General features: G+C 42.6%; 1 protein-coding gene across 1 annotated transcript; it reads right to left on the bottom strand.

Annotated features, from left to right (window-relative positions):
* Positions 1-1400: 1400 nt before the first annotated feature.
* Positions 1401-2065, bottom strand: LOC132898641 (histone H4-like). Its single transcript, XM_060940362.1, has 2 exons — positions 1952-2065; positions 1401-1685 (listed from the first exon to the last, which is right to left on the bottom strand). Exons 1-2 carry the CDS (start codon positions 2063-2065, stop codon positions 1401-1403), a joined length of 399 nt encoding a protein of 132 aa, XP_060796345.1.
* Between the last annotated feature and the right edge of the window lie 18023 nt (positions 2066-20088).

Raw genomic sequence — 20088 nt, 5'->3', positions numbered from 1 at the left:
CAAAGTGATTCATGTCAGCTTTATAACTGCACAAAGTGATTCATGTCAGCTTTATAACTGCACAAAGTGATTCATGTCAGCTTTATAGCTGCACAAAATGATTCATGTCAGCTTTATAGCTGCACAAAGTGATTCACATCATGGCAGCCCAGAGTGATTCACGCCATGGCAGCCCAGAGTGATTCACGCCATGGCAGCCCAGAGTGATTCACGCCATGGCAGCCCAGAGTGATTCACGCCATGGCAGCCCAGAGTGATTCACGCATTTCAACGAGTTCACCCGCTCACATGCCACACATGGCATTTCTCACTCTGAGCTTCTCCAATAATCGCACAGAAATTCCTTCAAGTTATCTACAAATGCCACAGCCGTAGGTCACAGCGCTCCTGGGGCGAGTTCAACCGCTGCAACGGTTTGCTACGTTTTTCTAATTGTTCCTTATTAATTGGCTGAAACGTGCACCGTTCTGCAACTGTGTTGAAACGTTTCATGTCTTGAACTCGCCCCTCTGCTCAGAGCAGCATCAGCCAATCAGAAAATAGATTGTTCTGTTGTTGGGGAGACGTGAGTTTCAGCTACAAGCGTGCGCTGCACCTGCAAAATTGTGAGTGAACTAGAGATGCCGGTGTCGGGATGAACCTGCTTCAGGACCTTGTACACGTAGATAGCGTAGCTCTCCTTCCTGGAATTTCTGCGCTTCTTGCCTCCTTTACCAGCCGCCTTGGTCACGGCTTTCTTGGAGCCCTTCTTGGGCGCGTTTTTAGGTGGCTCGGGCATGGCGCTGCTCCTCGGGTAAACTGTAAGAGAATGAATAAGGCCTGCCTCGCGGCCACTCTATTTACAGGTCCGCAGTGTAATTCGACACAAGGCAGGAACATATTTTATTGGCCAGAGTTCCAAACCTCCTCATACGGGGCGCCTCCTACCGCTCCGCCCACTTCCTGCCCCTCCGCCTCGCTGTCTCTCTTCCTGCCATTTTATATTCACAGCACTGATGGAAGAATTTTATAGATAAGAATTCATTCCATTCTTATATTTCTATTACCACTTTCTGAAGCGTTTCTCTCTCACACACAGCTTTCATATAGAAACAGTTAAGTATTACTGATGTTACTCGTGTCTGCAATTTCCTGGTCTCTGCTTCATTTTAAATCAACTTTTATTTTCATTCAGATTTGCATCAAACGACATATTAGAATGAGATTTTGTTGCTTTGGCTCAGTGTAGTGCAGAACGAAACAGCAAGTATATTAACTGAGAAACAATCAAATATAATTGGTACTTTTCTTCTCCTTCCTTCTCGCTCACACACACACATTCATGGAGAAAGAGTTCTTTGTGGATGTTTGGGTGGCTCTTAAAAGAGCCGTTGTGTTGGTGTGGTTCAGTGTCGGAGCGTTTAACCGTCGAAGCCATACAGAGTGCGTCCCTGGCGTTTCAGGGCATACACCACATCCATAGCGGTGACGGTCTTTCTCTTGGCATGCTCCATGTAAGTGACGGCATCGCGGATCACGCTCTCCAGGAACACTTTCAGCACACCGCGGGTCTCTTCGTAGATCAGACCGGAAATACGCTTCACACCGCCACGTCGAGCCAGACGACAAATAGCCAGCTTGGTGATTCGCTGGATGTTGTCGCGAAGAACTTTCCGGTGCCGCTTAGCGCCTCCTTTCCGGAGCACCTAAGTCAAGCTGCTCAGTTCATGTCACTGCGCAGCAGTGTTGCCAGATAGGAAATATGCAAGTATCGTACCAAAACCTCAAAATTATCGTTTTTTGTGAGAAATTATCGTACACAAACAAAATGCATACAATATAGTTATTTTAGCTGTATTTTAATTTCCAAAGAATATTACTTACATTTTTAAACAGTAATTCGCAATATTCCCATAGTAGAGGGAAAAGTAAATGCACAATTACCATAAGACTAGAAAGATTCGAATTCAACCTCCAGGTTGCTGTCATCATCTGATGCCACGCTCACTTGTGCAGATGTTGTTGGTTGGGTAATCCTGTCACGGTAGAGATTGGATGCCGTCATGGATTGCAGCATGGTGTTCATCGGTTTGAAGGCATGGCACCCACCAGCATTCCTCACACACTCTGTGTGCACAAGTCCATTCAGAGTGTCTGTAATGAGCCAGTTTTGTGATTGTTTTTATGAGATTGACTTTGGAAAAAACTCGCTCACATGATGCATTGGAGTGGGGAAACACAAGCACATCCAGGGCAAACTTTCCCAGTTCACTGAACACGGCAATCCCCTGTAAATTCTCCCCCTTAGAAACGTGATTCCAGAATTCATCGACATCCATTGCTTTCGTGTCTTCACTCAATGCCACGAGGGGCAATTGTCTCCATTGGTCATCAATGGCTTGAAGATGATCGGTGTCTGAAATGTCAATCAAGTGTGGCACCTGCTGCATAAGGGGGAGCAGAGACGGATGCTGAGCTCGTGCGTTTGCATCTGTTGCAGTGGCAGGAGCCAGGCACGCAAGGTGGGTCAAGAGGGCATCATCAAAATCGAACCTTTTCTTGATTTCCCCGAAGGCAATCTGAAGAAAATTGACAGCGCACAAAGAAATCTGTCAGGTTTGATGGCGAAATGTTTGCCTGCTGCACATGCTGCATCACTTCTGAGGACCTCAGAAAAAGCGTTGTTGATGCTCATCAGGCTGGAAAAGGTTACAAAACCATCTCTAAAGAGTTTGGACTCCACCAATCCACAGTCAGGCAGATTGTGTACAAATGGAGGAAATTCAAGACCATTGTTACCCTCCCCAGGAGTGGTTGACCAACAAAGATCACTCCAAGAGCAAGGCGTGTAATAGAGATCTTGCATGTGACGTCACAGCCGATCCAGATTGTGACAGACGCCATCTTGTAGGTCAAACGCCATATTCCGCCTTCTACTTCTACTTCTGGTTCTACTTCTGCTTTTACTTCTACCTTTTCTTCTGGAAAACCCTACTATATACAATTCTACTACAACGGCTGTGGCTACAAGCTCTCCCTACCTGTGCACGGTTTTTATGTTTTTTGTGTGTATTTTTGCGTGTTGTTCGTCTGTACCAGACTTCAATATCCACTACAACCGTATGGACTTACTGGACATTGGTTTCCAGCAGAAAATGATGGTTTGTAGCGATTTCCATCGCATGCACAACATTCCGGACGAGAAAAAAAAAAAAACACATTCCGGACAAGACCAGATTGCGAGACCAGCGGGGTCTCCGTGGATTGTTATCGGACGCAAAGCGAAGGAGGCGCCAGGAGCCGAAGCAAAAGCGAGGCTACAGGCAGAGCCGGCCTGTTGACTAAGCTCAGAAAACAGCCACTCAAATCTCCACTGCCAAGCCTCTACCTCTCCAACGCCAGATCCATGTAAACAACACGGACGATTTGGAATTATCTTATTCTATAATCGGCTGGTCAGTGCTATACTCAATACTTAAGTGGCTTACCCATCCAGTGAGGATCATTTTCTTGTTTACAAGATGCCACATCTGAGTCACTGACAAATCCTGAATTTCTGTAAAGAAAACTGTCCAGAGATTTATAAGCACGCAGTGCTTCACCACTGAACAGCGAGGGAAAGTTGATGAGGTAATCCTACACGTCCGGGTATTCCGCTGGCAGTTCAAAATCCGGTCGTGAAAACTCTGTCCGGAAAGCCATAAGGGTCACAAATCTGTAGATCGTTTATTTTAGACATATATCTAGTTATCTGTTCATTAGAAAAATGAGCCGTGTAGTCCGTCGGTTGAAATTGATCCATTCTGTACACGAGTGCAGCAGTATTCAGCGGTGTTTGACCGACACGATGGCGGTTGTGTACTTTCCGGTCACGTGACTGCAAGATCTCTATAGTCGGCGAGGTCACAAAGGACCCCAGGGTAACTTCTAAGCAACTGAAGGCCTCTCTCACATTGGCTAATGTTAATGTTCATGAGTCCACCATCAGGAGAACACTGAACACCAATGGTGTGCATGGCAGGGTTGCAAGGAGAAAGCCACTGCTCTCCAAAAAGAACATTGCTGTTCATCTGCAGTTTGCTAAAGATCACGTGGACAAGCCAGAAGGCTACTGGAAAAATGTTTTGTGGACAGATGAGACCAAAATAGAACCTTTTGGTTTAAATGAAAAGTGTTATGTTTGGAGAAAGGAAAACACTACATTCCAGCATAAGAACCTTATCCCATCTGTGCAACATGGTGGTGGTAGTATCATGGTTTGGGCCTGTTTTGCTGCATCTGGGCCAGGACGGCTTGCCATCATTGATGGAACAATGAATTCTGAATTATACCAGCAAATTCTAAAGGAAAATGTCAGGACATCTGTCCATGAACTGAATCTCAAGAGAAGGTGGGTCATGCAGCAAGACAATGACCCTAAGCACACAAGTCATTCTACCAAAGAATGGTTAAAGAAGAATAAAGTTAATGTTTTGGAATGGCTAAGTCAAAGTCCTGACCTTAATCCAATGGAAATGTTGTGGAAGGACCTGAAGTGAGCAGTTCATGTGAGGAAACCCACCAACATCCCAGAGTTGAAGCTGTTCTTTATGGAGGAATGGGCTAAAATTCCTCCAAGCCGGTGTGCAGTTACTGGAAACGTTTAGTTGCAGTTATTGCTGCTCAAGGGGGTCACACCAGATACTGAAAGCAAAGGTTCACATACTTTTGCCACTCACAGATATGTAATATTGGATCATTTTCCTCAATAAATAAATGGCCAAGTATAATATTTTTGTCTCATTTGTTTAACTGGGTTCTCTTTATCTACTTTTAGGACTTGTGTGAAAATTTGATGATGTTTTCAGTCATATTTATGCAGAAATAAAGAAAATTCTAAAGGGTTCACAAACTTTCAAGCACCACTGTAAATAAATGGTGTTTGCATTTCGCAGTAATAGACCCGAACTGGTCTCGGCCATCATGTGGGTGCCCATGAAAGAAAGAAATGATAAAGGTATAATTTGTTCAAAGATTCCACGTATGACACATAGAAAAGTTTGAGATTGGTATTGAAAGGATGACTAACAGTGAATTTGTGGACATTTTGCTGCAAAGAGAGCTAGCATGTAGTGATCATCTGCTTTCAAAATAAAACAAAACAACAACAACAAATTGGATTTTGGGAAGAGTGAGTTGGCCCCTTTAATCGTTTCCTTTAAACAGATCAATAAAATTAAGTAGAGTCTACTTCTTTCAGCTGTTCCCATTAGGGGTCACCCCAGCAGATCAGTTTAGAAGCCTGATATTTCATTCAGCATAGCTTCCCCCCAACACCAGATGCAACCCTCCTCACTATACCCAGGCTTGGGACTAGCACTAAATATGCACTGGCTTATGCAACCCCAGCGGCTGATTATTATTACCTCATCTGCATGTCTTTGAACTGTGGAAGGAAACAGGAGCCCCCAGAGGAATTCCACAGAGCCAACATGCAAACTTCACACAGAAAGTTCCCGGCTAGCCATGAAGTTCAAACCTGGAACCATTTTGCTGTGTGGCAACAGTGCTAACTACTACACTTCCACACCACTCTCAAAGCTGCTTATATTATAGTGCTGCTCAGAATGTAGTACTTCATTTTTGATAGTAACAGCTCTGACAGTATTTCCAGCTGCAAAGCCAAAAGTACTGGAACAGCAAGGCCAATTCTGTTGCTTTTTTGCCACACACTGAAGACATTTGTGTTTGAGGTCAAAAGATGAAGACATGATAGGTCAGGCTTTCAGCTTATATTTCCTGATATTTACATCTAGGGTGGCACAGTGGTGTAGTGGTTAGCGCTGTCGCTTCACAGCAAGAAGGTCTGGGTTTGAGCCCCGTGACCAGTGAGGGCCTTTCTGTGTGGAGTTTGCATGTTGTCCATGTGGGTGTGCTCTGGTTTCCCCCACAGTCCAAAGGCATGCAGGTTAGGTCAACTGGTGACTCTAAATTGACTGTAGGTGTGAATGGTTGTCTGTGTTTATGTGTCAGCCCTGTGATGACCTGGCGACTTGTCCAGGGTGAACCCCGCCTTTTGCCCATAGTCAGCTGGGATCGGCTCCAGCTTGCCTGCGACCCTGTAGAACAGGATAAAGTGTCTAGAGATAATGAGATGAGATTTACATCTAGATGCGTTAACAGAATGGTGTTGGGCTTTTTTGCACAGTCAAATGCAGGGACTTTCAGGTGGATGATGACTATCGAGGATTTTGACAAGCTCCTGCAAAAACATAAGATTGCTCTGCTAACAATTCTTTCACTGAATTCCCCTTCATAACTTAACAAGCTAGCATAATAGGGGAAGTCATGGCCCAATGGTTAGAGAGACAACTTTGGAGCAAAAAGGTTGCTGGTTTGGTTCTCTGTATCAGCAGGAATGGCTGAAGTACCCTTAAGCTAGGTACCAAACCCCCAGCTGCTTTCCTGGATCTGTTATACAATATGTCACCCTGGATAAAAGTGGCTACTTGATGCCTTTCATGTAATATGTTTTCAAAATTTGTCCATTGGGATTGTTGAAAATAAAATGCCTCAAAATACTGCTGGAAAAGTTTTCAGAACACAGGTTTCAGTGGGCTGGCTGACTCATGTCCTAGATTGGGAATGTTTGAACTATAGACTATTTTGTTGAAGTATTGTACTTGCATTCTTTTCAAAGAAGAACACTTTTGACCATGCCATCAAAATCTAACCAATTTTCTAACCTTTCCTCAAAACAGACTCTCTGTACTTGAGCATGTCACAGCGAAAGGATGATTTGAAGCAGCGGCTGGATCAGAGAAGGCGAATGCCTTCTAATCTGGTTTTCAGCTAAGTTTTGACTTTTCCATTCAAGAAGGCAATGGATGAGAAGTCTAATGCTCTCCCTACTGAACTATCCAGACTCCAAACTTTTAAAAAAAACACCATTGAAGATACGGTAAATCAGTCACCATGAACCCTTTTTTGGTTGTGTTGTTTCCAGTAGAATATAGTAAATGGAATTATTGCAGTAGTCGTAAATCATGGCCTGAGTATGACATTGCTGGCCTATATGTGTATAACTGCCTCTTCACCACACTGAACCTCATATACAGTTTAGAATTTAAATTATTATTATTATTATTTTAATTTTGATCTCAACACAAAGAAATGAAAACTCACTTGGGAATTTTCAGATCCAGCTGGATCCTTCTTCAGCTGTGATGAACTGGGCTAAGAAGTGATGTCAGTGCGCACATGCGCTCTGACAAGCTTAGTGTAGATCTCCGGAAGTTGGTATCTCCTCCCCCTCTCTACTGAGGTTCGGCTGCAGGGCATGGATGTAAAGTGCCTTCTTAACACCACGGTCAAACCACCTGGGGTCCCTGTCTAGCACTTTAACGTCCTCAATGTTGACGCTATGGTCAGGACAAGCCTTGTGTATGTGGTATGACACCTCAGAGGAGTTGACTGAGCTAGGATGCCTATGCTCCCTTAACCCCTGTTTGAGGTGTCATACTACATACACAAGGCCTGTCCTGACTACAGTGTCAACATTGAGGACGTTAAAGTGCTAGACAGGGACCCCAGGTGGTTTGAGTGTGGTGTTAAGGAGGCAATCTACATCCGTGCCCTGCAGCCTACATTTTATATACATCCTTTATGTCACTATTTGTGTCACATGATGGGCAATCAGTGGAAAAGTTGTTTTTTGAGGGTACCTTGTTTTGAGGGTTCAAAGGAAAGGTATATTAAGACATTTTTGAATGTGACAAACACCAGATGGTATGAGCAGGGCATTAATTGAATCAAAGGAACCTGTTGAAAATGTGTGTCCAAAGTCCTGACATGCTTTGACTCTTAAAGAAACAGAAGAGCGGAGCCTGGAAAGCTCAGATGGGAGTGCATCAGTGTTTTAATCTGATGGTCCAATGATTAATTCTGTCTTTGTCAGAGGAACAGACTTGTTTATTAGTCACTTGGTCTCCTTGTTCCAATAAGACAAGTATGGTTGAAAATGGTGATGCTTGTCAAAGGAGTCCAATATATTGACAAGAAAGGGATTCCTTGAACCAAGATAAGAATTTAGCATGACTGTTATAAAGCAGACTCATGCTGGTAACATTTTCCAAGTGACTTGATGATCATACTTCTTGGAAAAGGTGGCAGAGCGCTGCTTTGTATGAGGTATACAGAGACAATATGACACCTTCTTGTCTTGAACATGCAACCTTCTGATCTGGAGTCATGCTGGTAACATTTTCCAAGTGACCTGATGGTCAAAATGCTTCATGTTCTAAAAGAAAATACATATCCTATGGTTCAATACAGCTCACCCTCGAGCCTGCACAGCTCAGTAGATAGGACCAAGGTTCAACATTCTTTGAGTTACCGATACCATTTTCTGAAGCTCAGACATCCTTCAACAAGGCCACTGAAACCTGAGTTCTGAAAGCTTCTCAAGCAGTATTTTGCGGCATTTTTTCGAGCAAGCCCAATGGACAAATTTTGTAAACATATTACGTTAGGTTGCGAAGTTATGAAAGGCACTTTGGTGAAAGAGTTGTTAGCAGAGCAATATTACCTTTTTGCATGAGCTTGGCAAAATCCTGAATGGTCATTGTAAAGATTGGAGTCCATCTGAAAGTCTCTGCAAAAAGCCAACAGCATTCAAGTCAAGTCAAGTTTATTTGTATCGCGCTTTTAACAATAAACATTGTCGCAAAGCAGCTTTACAGAATTTTAACGACTTAAAACATGAGCTAATTTTATCCCTAATCTATCCCCAATGTGATGAAGCCTGTGGCGACGGTGGCAAGGAAAAACTCCCTCAGACGACATGAGGAAGAAACCTCGAGAGGAACCAGACTCATAAGGGAACCCATCCTCATTTGGGCAACAACAGACAGCCTGACTATAATATTAACAGTTTTAACATGAGGACAGTTTCGTTGATGTTATAGCTCTTCATTGATGGAAACTTAAGTGCAAAACTGTTCATGATAACTGCAGTCCTAAAGTTAGCAAGACAACTGTAGTCCTCAGCCATAAAAGCATTACTGTAAGAGTCCAGAGCATCCTCCAGGTATAATCCTCATGGGGCCGTCCTTCACAGGAGCGAAGCGATAAAACTCCGACCAGACACAGGGCACCAGGATGGACCAAGCAGGCCCAAGGGGCAGAAGAGGCCAGCATCTCAATCCCAGGACCAACATGTAACTCAGAGGGACAGATTGGGGGGGGGGGAGAGAGAGAGAAAGAAAACACATGTTAGGTATGCCCTAAAAATGACAAGTATTAAATCTGTGTGGTAGGCTCGCAGAGACGAGAGTCTTGACATCAGGCATAACGCACAACAATGGCATGTTAACATGGTAAAAAAATATATCATGACCTGCTCTGGCTGGATGCTTGATTGGGTGATGTGAGCACACTCCTCAGCAATGATGAGATGCAGATGGGACCCTTAGGGCTGGCCAAGACAATTCAGTTACATTTCACCGGGTCTGGGACATGCGACAGAAGTCTGACGGCCGATTCCCTGCAGGCTATGATAGCCAGTCGAGGTCTCCACCCTCTCCACCAAAAGATTTCCTGTTGACTCCATGTAACTTAGAGGGACAGATTTGGGGTGGGGGGGGGGGAGAAAACGCAGGTTGTTAGGTATGCCCAATGTCACCTGAATAAGTAGGAGCAGTATACATATTGCACCGAGTACAAGCAGGGACTCTGGCAACTAACTATGACAGCATAACTAAAAGGAGAGAGCCAGAAGGTAACACAGGCATGAGGGAGCCCCGGGACATAAAGCAGCCAGCCACTACACCATCATCAAACTCAAGTGAGCAAGCGAGTGGGGACTGACAGCATCCGTACATCCCAGTTTACCAAAACACTCTATGTTTGAGGACCCTCGAGATCTACACCTTTACTTCATAAACACCATTAACAAAAGGCTTGACTAAACAGATGTTTTCAGCCGAGACTTAAATGCTGAGACTGAGTCTGATTCCCGAACATTACTTGGAAGGCTGTTCCATAACAGTGGGGCTTTGTAAGAAAAGGCTCTGCCCCCTGATGTAGCCTTCACTATACGAGGTACCAGCAATTAGCCTGCACCTTTTGATCTAAGTAGGCGTGGCGGGTCATAGAGGAGCAGAAGCTCACTCAGGTACTGTGGTGCGAGACCATTCAGTGCTTTAAAGGTCAACAGTAGTATTTTATAATCAATACGAAATTTGATTGGGAGCCAATGCAGTGTGGATAAGACAGGCGTGATGTGGTCATATTTTCTAGTTCTAGTAAGGACTCTTGCTGCTGCATTTTGAACTAACTGGAGCTTATTTATGCACTTATTGGAACATCCAGACAGTAAGGCATTACAATAATCCAACCTGGAGGTAATGAAAGCATGGACTAGTTTTTCTGCGTCATGCAGTGACATTAAATTTCTTATCTTTGCAATATTTCTGAGATGAAAGAAAGCTATCCGGGTGATGTTATCAATGTGAGTTTCGAATGAAAGACTGGGGTCAATAATCACTCCGAGGTCTTTTACTGCTGCACGTGAAGAAACAGAAAGGCCATCCAGAGTCACTGTGTAATCAGAAAACTTACTTCTAGCTGTATGTGGTCCTAGCACAAGTACTTCAGTCTTGTCAGAGTTAAGCAGAAGGAAATTAATAAGCATCCAGTGTCTAATGTCCTTAACACATTCCTCAATTCTATTAAGCTGGTGTCTCTCATCAGATTTTGCAGAGACATACAACTGTGTGTCATCAGCATAACAGTGGAAACTAATACAATGTTTACGAATAATATCGCCCAGAGGTAACATATATAGAGAAAAAAGCAGTGGACCCAAGACAGAACCTTGTGGAACACCAAACTTTACCTCGGTACGTCTAGAAATATCACCATTTATATCAACATACTGATAACGATCAGTTAGATAAGACCTGAGCCAGGAGAGGGCCGTTCCCTTAACTCCCACAACATTTTCTAGTCTATCCAGAAGAATGGAACGTTCAGTGGTATCAAATGCTGCACTAAGGTCAAGCAACACAAGTAGCGAGACACAGCCCTGATCAGACGCCAACAGTAGGTCGTTTACTACTTTAACCAGTGCTGTCTCTGTGCTATGATGAGGTCTAAATCCTGACTGATACATTTCATGGATGTTATTCCTATGTAAATATGAGCATAACTGCTGTGCCACAGCTTTTTCAAGGATCTTGGAGATAAAGGGGAGGTTTGATATCGGCCGATAATTGGACAGCTGACAGGGATCAAGGTCAGGTTTTTTAATCAGGGGTTTGATAACTGCTAGTTTAAAGGATTTGGGTACATAGCCAATCGTAAGAGAAGAATTTATTATTTTTAGAAGCGGTTCAATTACTCCAGGCATTATCTGTTTGAATAGACGTGTAGGTAGGGGATCTAGTACACAAGTTGAGGCTTTTGATGTAGCGATTAATGAAAGTAATTCAGTTTCTTTAAGGGGAGTAAAACATTCTAACTGATGATCTGATACAGTTATATTGTTAACTACAAGGTCACTTTAATTGTCTGACCTTAAATTAGTAGTTTGAATTTTTTGTCGGATATTCTCAATTTTGTCATTAAAAAAATTCATGAAGTCGTTGCTACTACATACTGCAAGTGTGCATGTGTCGATAGTAGACTTATTCCTGGTTAATTTTGCTACAGTATTAAATAGGAATCTAGGATTATTTTTAGCACTCTGTTGGTACATGACCTCAACGTGATTTGAACATGCAACCTTCTGATATGGAGTCAGATCCGCGATCATTGCGCCTGAGCTAAAAGGTTGTAGACTGAACCATCGTGGTACAAAGTTTGCATCGCTCTGAACTCGAGCTTTTGCAGAGGATGAGCTCAATATGCAGCATAACCTGGCTGGATTTCCCTTCCCAATATATTAATGGATATTTCCAAGATCATATGGCAGTTCTCACCTCAGTGTGTGAATATAAAGTGTGGACAACTGATGCTCAACTTAGGCACTTGTCATCCAATGTGACAACACCAAGGTGTCAACTTTCTTTCAGTTAACTTCACACTTTTACATTTTATATGAATCCTTTATGTCACTATTTGTGTCACATGATGGGCAATCAGTGGAAAAGTTGGTTTTTGATGGTTCAAAGGAAAGGTATATTACGACATTTTTGAATGCGACAAACACCAGATGGTATGAGCAGGGCTTCCATTGAATCAGAGGAACCTGTTGAAAATGTGTGTCCAAAGTCCTGACATGCTTTGACTCTTAAAGAAACAGAAGAGCGGAGCCTGGAAAGCTCAGTCAGGAGCGCATCAGTGTTTTAATCTGATGGTCCAATGCTTAATTCTGTCTTTGTCAGAGGAACAGACTTGCTTTTTAGTCAATTGGTCTCCTTGTTCCAAAAAGACAGGTATGGTTGAAAATCGTGATGCTTGTCAAAGGAGTCCAATACCATAACAAGAAAGGGATTCCTTGAACCAAGATAAGACTTTAGAATCACAGTCATAAAGCATACTTCATGATGGTAACATTTTCCAAGTGACCTGATGGTCAAACTTTTTCATGTTTGAAAAGAAAATATGTCCTATGGTTCAGTACAGCTCACCTTATAGCCTGCACAGCTCAGTAGATAGGACCAAGATTCAAATTCTATGAGTTAACTATATCATTTTGCAGGTTAAACAAGTACTTTTGATCATTATTTGTGCCAGATGATGGGCAATCATTTGGAAAAGGTGTTTTATATGAGTTATACAGAGACAAGATGACACCTTATTGGCTTGAACACGCAACCTTCTGATCCGGAATCATGCTGGTAACATTTTTCAAGTTACCTGATGGTCAAAATGCTTCATGTTCTAAAAGAAAATACATGTCCTATGGTTCAAAACAGGTCACCTTAGAGCCTGCACAGCTCAGTAGATCGGACCAAGGTTAAACATTCTTGGAGTTACCTATACCATTTTCTGAAGTGAGGACATCTTTCAACAAGGCCACTGAAACCTGTGTTCTAAAAGCTAACTCTGACAAAGCTCAAAGCTTCTGCTCGCAGTCTGACCATGGGCTATGACCAGCAACCCTTTGAGAGAGGGAAAATTTTCTGACAGAAAACATCTCCACTCAGTCCTGCATGCTTTGGTCACGATATCACTCCTGCAGCCCCTTAGAAATGGGACTGTGTAAAGTTCTTTTAAACGCCAACAAAAATCAAACCTGTGCATGGATGTGAACTTTGTGGAGCAAGAGATATTGTGTCTTATTATGGATGAGAAGATTCTAAGTTTGGCTTGTGGCAGGCATGGCTCTCTTTTATCCCATGCAATGTTCTGGATAATACACTTTCTAATCATAACAAAGTTCAAGCTGCTAGCCGCACAACTAAACAAAATGAAAATTGACAGCTACTTTTCTGGAAAAATCCTGGGTTCTCAACAATGTCCTAAGCATTTTAAAGGTGGCCTTTAGACTTTAAGGCTGTCCAATATGGTCTAGTGGTCAGGATTCCTGGTTTTCACTGAGGTGGCCTGGGTTTGATGGGAATGTGTCTTTGTTGTGTCACTCTAGTTGCAAGTCATGTGACCTTGAATGAAACCTTCATTCCATAGGCTCTCACTTTCATGAGTCCTTTTGGTGTCATGATGGGACAAGAAGTCTGATGACAGAGCAGAAGATTCCAGGATGGACTCCTGGCTTACTCAAATTAGCTCTCTCTTACCCCATCTGAGGTCCTGGGCTCGGTTGTTTGTGAACTCCAAACTTGTACGAGACCTCTGATCTGTTGATAAGTGTTGGCTATAAGCCCGTATTGAAAGAGGGTACAGTCCCAACAATTAAAGAAAAATAAAACAAGAAAATAATTTATTTCATTTTATTTTTTAAAAGTGAATTCAGTTGCACCAGTCCTCCTGGAGCGTGAGCAGAGGCTTGTTGCTAAAACCTGGGATGGAACGGGACGGGGCATATTGCTTGGGCAGTGACCTCCCCGCGGTTGCTGCTAAAACCGGTGACATCCCACTCCTTCCCGGGTTTTAGTACTTGCTTGAGCCGGGCAGTAATGGCGGAATACACAGTATGGAGAGAATGAGTAGAGCAGCCGTCTTATTTCTAAATTTGATATTGCTGCCATCTCACCCTTACGGGTACATGGAAGAAGTGAATGAACAGAGAACTGAACAAACAACTGAAAGTCAGATTGTTTCAAAACAATCGGCCGCAAGATCGGCCTTCAAGAAGTGAGAACACAGACGGGTAAGTGCCGACTCACACTTGGATAAAAAAACAACAAAAACAACACGTTGTTTACCTGCATTTAGATTAATACATGTAACTTGTATTGTGTGTTTAAGTTACTGATATAAGATTATTTAATTTGCTTCAGAATGTGATTGTCTCAGTTCATCTGATTATTTACAGTGGTGCTTGAAAGTTTGTGAACCTTTAAGAATTTTCTATATTTCTGCATAAATATGACCTAAAACATCATCAGATTTTCACACAAGTCCTAAAAGTAGATAAAGAGAACCCAGTTAAACAAATGAGACAAAAATATTATACTTGGTCATTTATTTATTGAGGACAATGATCCAATATTACGTATCTGTGAGCGGCAAAAGTATGTGAACCTCTAGGATTAGCAGTTAATTTGAAGGTGAAATTAGAGTCAGGTGTTTTCAATCAATGGGATGACAATCAGGTGTGAGTGGGCACCCTGTTTTATTTAAAGAACAGGGATCTATCAAAGTCTGATCTTCACAACACATGTTTGTGGAAGTGTATCATGGCACAAACAAAGGAGATTTCTGAGGACCTCAGAAAAAGTGTTGTTGATGCTCATCAGGCTGGAAAAGGTTACAAAACCATCTCTAAAGAGTTTGGACTCCACCAATCCACAGTCAGGCAGATTGTGTACAAATGGAGGAAATTCAAGACCATTGTTACCCTCCCCAGGAGTGGTCGACCAAGAAGGATCACTCCAAGAGCAAGGCGTGTAATAGTCGGCAAGGTCACGAAAGACCCCAGGGTAACTTCTAAGCAACTGAAGGCCTCTCTCACATTGGCTAATGTTAATGTTCCTGAGTCCACCATCAGGAGAACACTGAACACCAATGGTGTGCATGGCAGGGTTGGAAGGAGAAAGCCACTGCTCTCCAAAAAGAACACTGCTGCTCATCTGCAGTTTGCTAAAGATCACGTGGACAAGCCAGAAGGCTATTGGAAAAATGTTTTGTGAACGGATGAGACCAAAATAGAACTTTTTGGTTTAAATGAGAAGCGTTATGTTTGGAGAAAGGAAAACACTGCATTCCAGCATAAGAACCTTATCCCATCTGTGAAACATGGTGATGGTAGTATCATGGTTTGGGCCTGTTTTGCTGCATCTGGGCCAGGACGGCTTGCCATCATTGATGGAACAATGAATTCTGAATTATACCAGCAAATTCTAAAGGAAAACGTCAGGACATCGGTCCATGAACTGAATCTCAAGAGAAGGTGGGTCATGCAGCAAGACAACGACCCTAAGCACACAAGTCGTTCTATCAAAGAATGGTTAAAGAAGAATAAAGTTAATGTTTTGGAATGGCCAAGTCAAAGTCCTGACCTTAATCCAATGTAAATGTTGTGGAAGGACCTGAAATGAGCAGTTCATTTGAGGAAACCCACCAACATCCCAGAGTTGAAGCTGTTCTGTACGGAGGAACGGGCTAAAATTCCTCCAAGTCGGTGTGCAGGACTGATCAACAGTTACCAGAAACGTTTAGCTGCAGTTATTGCTGCACAAGGGGATCACACCAGATACTGAAAGCAAAGGTTCACATACTTTTGCCACTCACAGATATGTAATATTGGATCATTTTCCTCAATAAATAAATGACCAAGTATAATATTTTTGTCTCATTTGTTTAACTGGGTTCTCTTTATCTACTTTTAGGATGTGTGTGAAAATCTGATGATGTTTTAGGTCATATTTATGCAGAAATATAGAAAATTCTAAAGGGTTCACAAACTTTCAAGCACCACTGTAAATGCTGTTAATGTATTATGTTCTGAATAGTATTTTTTCCACAAGTATTATTGGGGGCTTCTGCCTCCAAACCCCTGGTTATTAATTTCATTCTTGCTCAGTCATTGAATCAGTTGATTGGACTTAAATGCCATTGCATTAGTTAGAAAGAAACTCCACCCCCTAGCATTGACACACACATGCCCAATGTAGTTTCCGTGGTGCTACTGTCACTATAGCGCAGTTGTCCTACAGCACTAGAAATAAATAAATGTATTCATTTATTTCATTTCAGTCTATGTTGAAAACGCATCCAATGAAAATGTCCTACCTGTTGTGGCACTCTGTTTTGCCTTGGCCCACATCAGTGCCTCACAGTGACTATCAAGACACAAAGAGGTGAACTCCAAATGAAGCTAGGTAGTTAGCATGTGTGTGCGCATGCACACACACAATTCCAATTGAAGTTTTATCCAATAATGTTACTCCAACACCAAACTGATGACGTTATCAACTAAATGTTACCAGATAACAAAATCTATCAATTTCATGTGTAAATAGTTTATCTTGGTCAGATTATGCGCACTAGGTTTGCCCCATTCCATGCACAAAAATAAAGGACACCTATCATAGCAGGGCCCTGCTCCTAGGGGCCACAACCACCATGAGCCCAGTGACGCAGCAGTGGTGGTAAATCATAACTTAAATCATGGTCTCAAGAAAGTATTAAGGTTCATACTGAATATTTGAAGTGCTTTATTACCAATGGACATGAGAAATAAACTGAATGTTTATCCAAGGTGGCTTTACAATTATAGGGAACAAATAAATAAATAATAATAATAAAGTCCACCAAATAGAGGCCAGGATGTCATTCCAATGGTGTAGCAGCCACAGTCCCATGAAAAGGAGCACGAAAATAAGTCCCACACCACCAGCACAGCTGCCATGATATCGCCGGCAACATCACTCGGACCACGACGCCAAGTACTAAAGCACAGAGCGCTGGACAACCACAATGTTAAAATGAGCAACGAGCTCACTGCAGTCCATAGCTCGGAGCACAGGCATCACCCACGGCGAACCAAGGCCTGGAGGGAACCAACGCCCAAAACTGGGTCCAGAGCTACACCACAACCAGTGGACAAAAACACTCAAACAAAAACAAACATCAAACTACAGAAACACACACACAAAACAAAAATAAATAAATAAAAAAGAGAAATAGGGCAGCACGGTGGTGTAGTGGTTAGTGCTGTCGCCTCACAGCAAGAAGGTCCTGGGTTCGAGCCCCGTGGCCGGCGAGGGCCTTTCTGTGCGGAGTTTGCATGTTCTCCGCGTGTCTGCGTGGGTTTCTTCCGGGTGCTCCAGTTTCCCCCACAGTCCAAAGACATGCAGGTTAGGTTAACTGGTGACTCTAAATTGACTGTAGGTGTGAATGTGAGTGTGAATGGTTGTCTGTGTCTATGTGTCAGCCCTGTGATGACCTGGCGACTTGTCCAGGGTGTACCCCGTCTTTCACCCATAGTCAGCTGGGATGGGCTCCAGCTTACCTGCGACCCTGTAGATCAGGATAAAGCGGCTACAGATAATGAGATGTGTTTCTACATTTCTCAGTATATAGAAGTTAAATCGGATTTGTCCTCAGGAGCGAGCTATAACGAGTAGCCGAAGGTCCAAAGGAATTTAATTGTTTCTTCATAAGCATAATTTTCATTTTTTCCAAAACTTTCCGCAATATTCTCACTGTTCCTAACAAGGCAGTCTTTTGGAGATGTTCTATTTTAATACTCATGTCGATCTTTTTAATCCATTGACCTAACGTATTTGGTTCATTTTATAATTAGGGGTACATGTCATGCCACAGGTTGTATTTATCAATTTTACGAAATATTCACTTCAAAAAATTATCAATTTTACATTGGTACACATTCTTTTTTAATACAAAATGTCAGCAAGTCCCATCATTTATTTTGCAGAAATTGCATACACTACATTGGAATTTTTTTTTGTGCTGTCCGATTTGTTAAAGGTCAAGGTTTGCTCTCCAAATTAACAGTAGGATGCATGTTTTGTCTATTATTTTCATCATTTTTTGTTGAAAATAACCATTAAAACATGATAAAGGTGTTTTTAAATCTATTTGATTCAATACTATATATTCAATTATTCACTTTGCATGTGTCCAAGAAATCTCTGTCAACTGTGTTAGCCATTGGCAAAACCCCTTTAACTCAGCAATGGTTTGCTCCAAAGTCACCTGTCGAACAGCACATGATGTCACTTCCTTCAGTGGTGGAAATTTTAACTTGAGTGTGGTCCATCTTTTCTCCTCCTCCTCCTCAATATTTCATCAATATTATTGTCTGCACATAGAGTGGGTTAATTGCTCATCAATTGTGTTATCAACATGTTCGTGGGCACTTGATTTAGATATTATATTTACAACACTGTAGAGAAAGATTGTTTAAACATGCATTGATCAAGGTCATGAGGTGACATGTTAGAACCTAGCACAAGGGCCTAAAATGAAAGAAATGTCAACTGTTTTACCCATCAAATGTTGGTGGAGTGGAAGAACAATCAGCTTATCAAAAGAAAAGGGCCCCACAGCCATATGGACCCATCTATCCCCAATACTTGACCTGGTCAAGGCTTCCTCTCCCAATGTGACTGTGGTACACAGTCAGTTTTTCACTGTATACTTAATTTCTTTTAACTGCTATTTATTTGACTACACAAACTATGTTTAGAACACTCATGTTTTTTCTGCTTGTTTGGGGACTTCTGTTCGCGCTCACGTTGGGGCAGCCGGTGTATAGCCATGGGGCTATTCTTTACACCAGAGAACCGCTGCTAGCACTCAGTAACACCGCTGTGATCCCTGAGGAGATTCTGGATATACCATGGGAATTAAGTAGGCGGAGAAGGGGAACATGTGCCGGCGCTGAGCATCGTGCCAGGAAGAGATGCTACAAACCCATCCTTCCATCTGTTATCATGGGGACTGTAAGATCTCTTCCCAATAAAATGGATGAGTTAGCGGTGCTGACTCGGCACCAGCGAGAATACCGAAAGTGTACTCTGATGCTATTTACAGAGACATGGCTAACCAAGTTAACTTCGGATGCTAACATCGCGCTTGATGGCTTCCAAATTCAACATGCAGACAGGACAAAGGAGAGTAATAAGAGGAAAGGAGGGGGACTGGCTGTGTTTATCAACGATAGATGGTGTAACCCGGGACACATCACTATTTAAGAGAAACTCTGCAGTAAAGATATTGAACTGTTAGCTGTTAGCATGAGGCCGTATTATTTACCAAGGGAATTCTTGCATGTTATTGCGATAACTGCTTACATTCCCCCCTCTGCTGACACGAAGGAGGCATGTGATGTCATTCACTTAGTCACTAGCAGACTGCAGACACAGCATCCACAGGCTCTCATCCTGATCTCTGGGGATTTTAACCATGCTTCCCTGTCCTCCACTCTTCCCAATTTCAAACAGTATGTAACATGCAGCACAAGAGACAATAAGACATTGGATCTGTTTTATGCCAACACCAAGGAAGCATATAGTACACACACACCCCGGCAAATCTGACCACAACCTAGTGCATCTCCTGCCAGTCTACAGATCTATTGTTCACAAACATCCAGTCAAGACACAACAGGTGAGAAACTGGACTGATGAGGCTTTGAAGGACTGCTTTGACACTACAGACTGGGATGTTCTCTGTGAGCCCCACGAGGATATAGACAACCTCATGAGCTGCATCACAGACTACATAAACTTCTGTGTAGAGAACACTGTGTTCACTAAAACAGTACGGTGCTTCTCAAATAACAAACCCTGGGTCACTCCTGAGCTGAAGGCTCTCCTGAGTGAGAAGAAGAGTGTATTCAGATCAGGAAACAGAGGAATTGAGGAGGGTACAGAAGGAGCTGAGAAGAAAGATCAGGGAAGGCAAAGATCGCTACAGGAAGAGGATGGAGGATCAGCTGCAGCAGAGCAATGTGAGTGGAGTCTGGAGGGGCCTTAACCCTTTGATACAAACATATGCACACCCCTTCTAATGCACAACATGGGTCAAAAATGA

Source organism: Neoarius graeffei, chromosome 14 (assembly GCF_027579695.1).
Source record: "Neoarius graeffei isolate fNeoGra1 chromosome 14, fNeoGra1.pri, whole genome shotgun sequence".
Lineage (NCBI taxonomy): Eukaryota > Metazoa > Chordata > Actinopteri > Siluriformes > Ariidae > Neoarius > Neoarius graeffei.
Note: the sequence above shows the minus strand (reverse complement) of the source record. Positions and strands in the feature narration are given on the sequence as shown.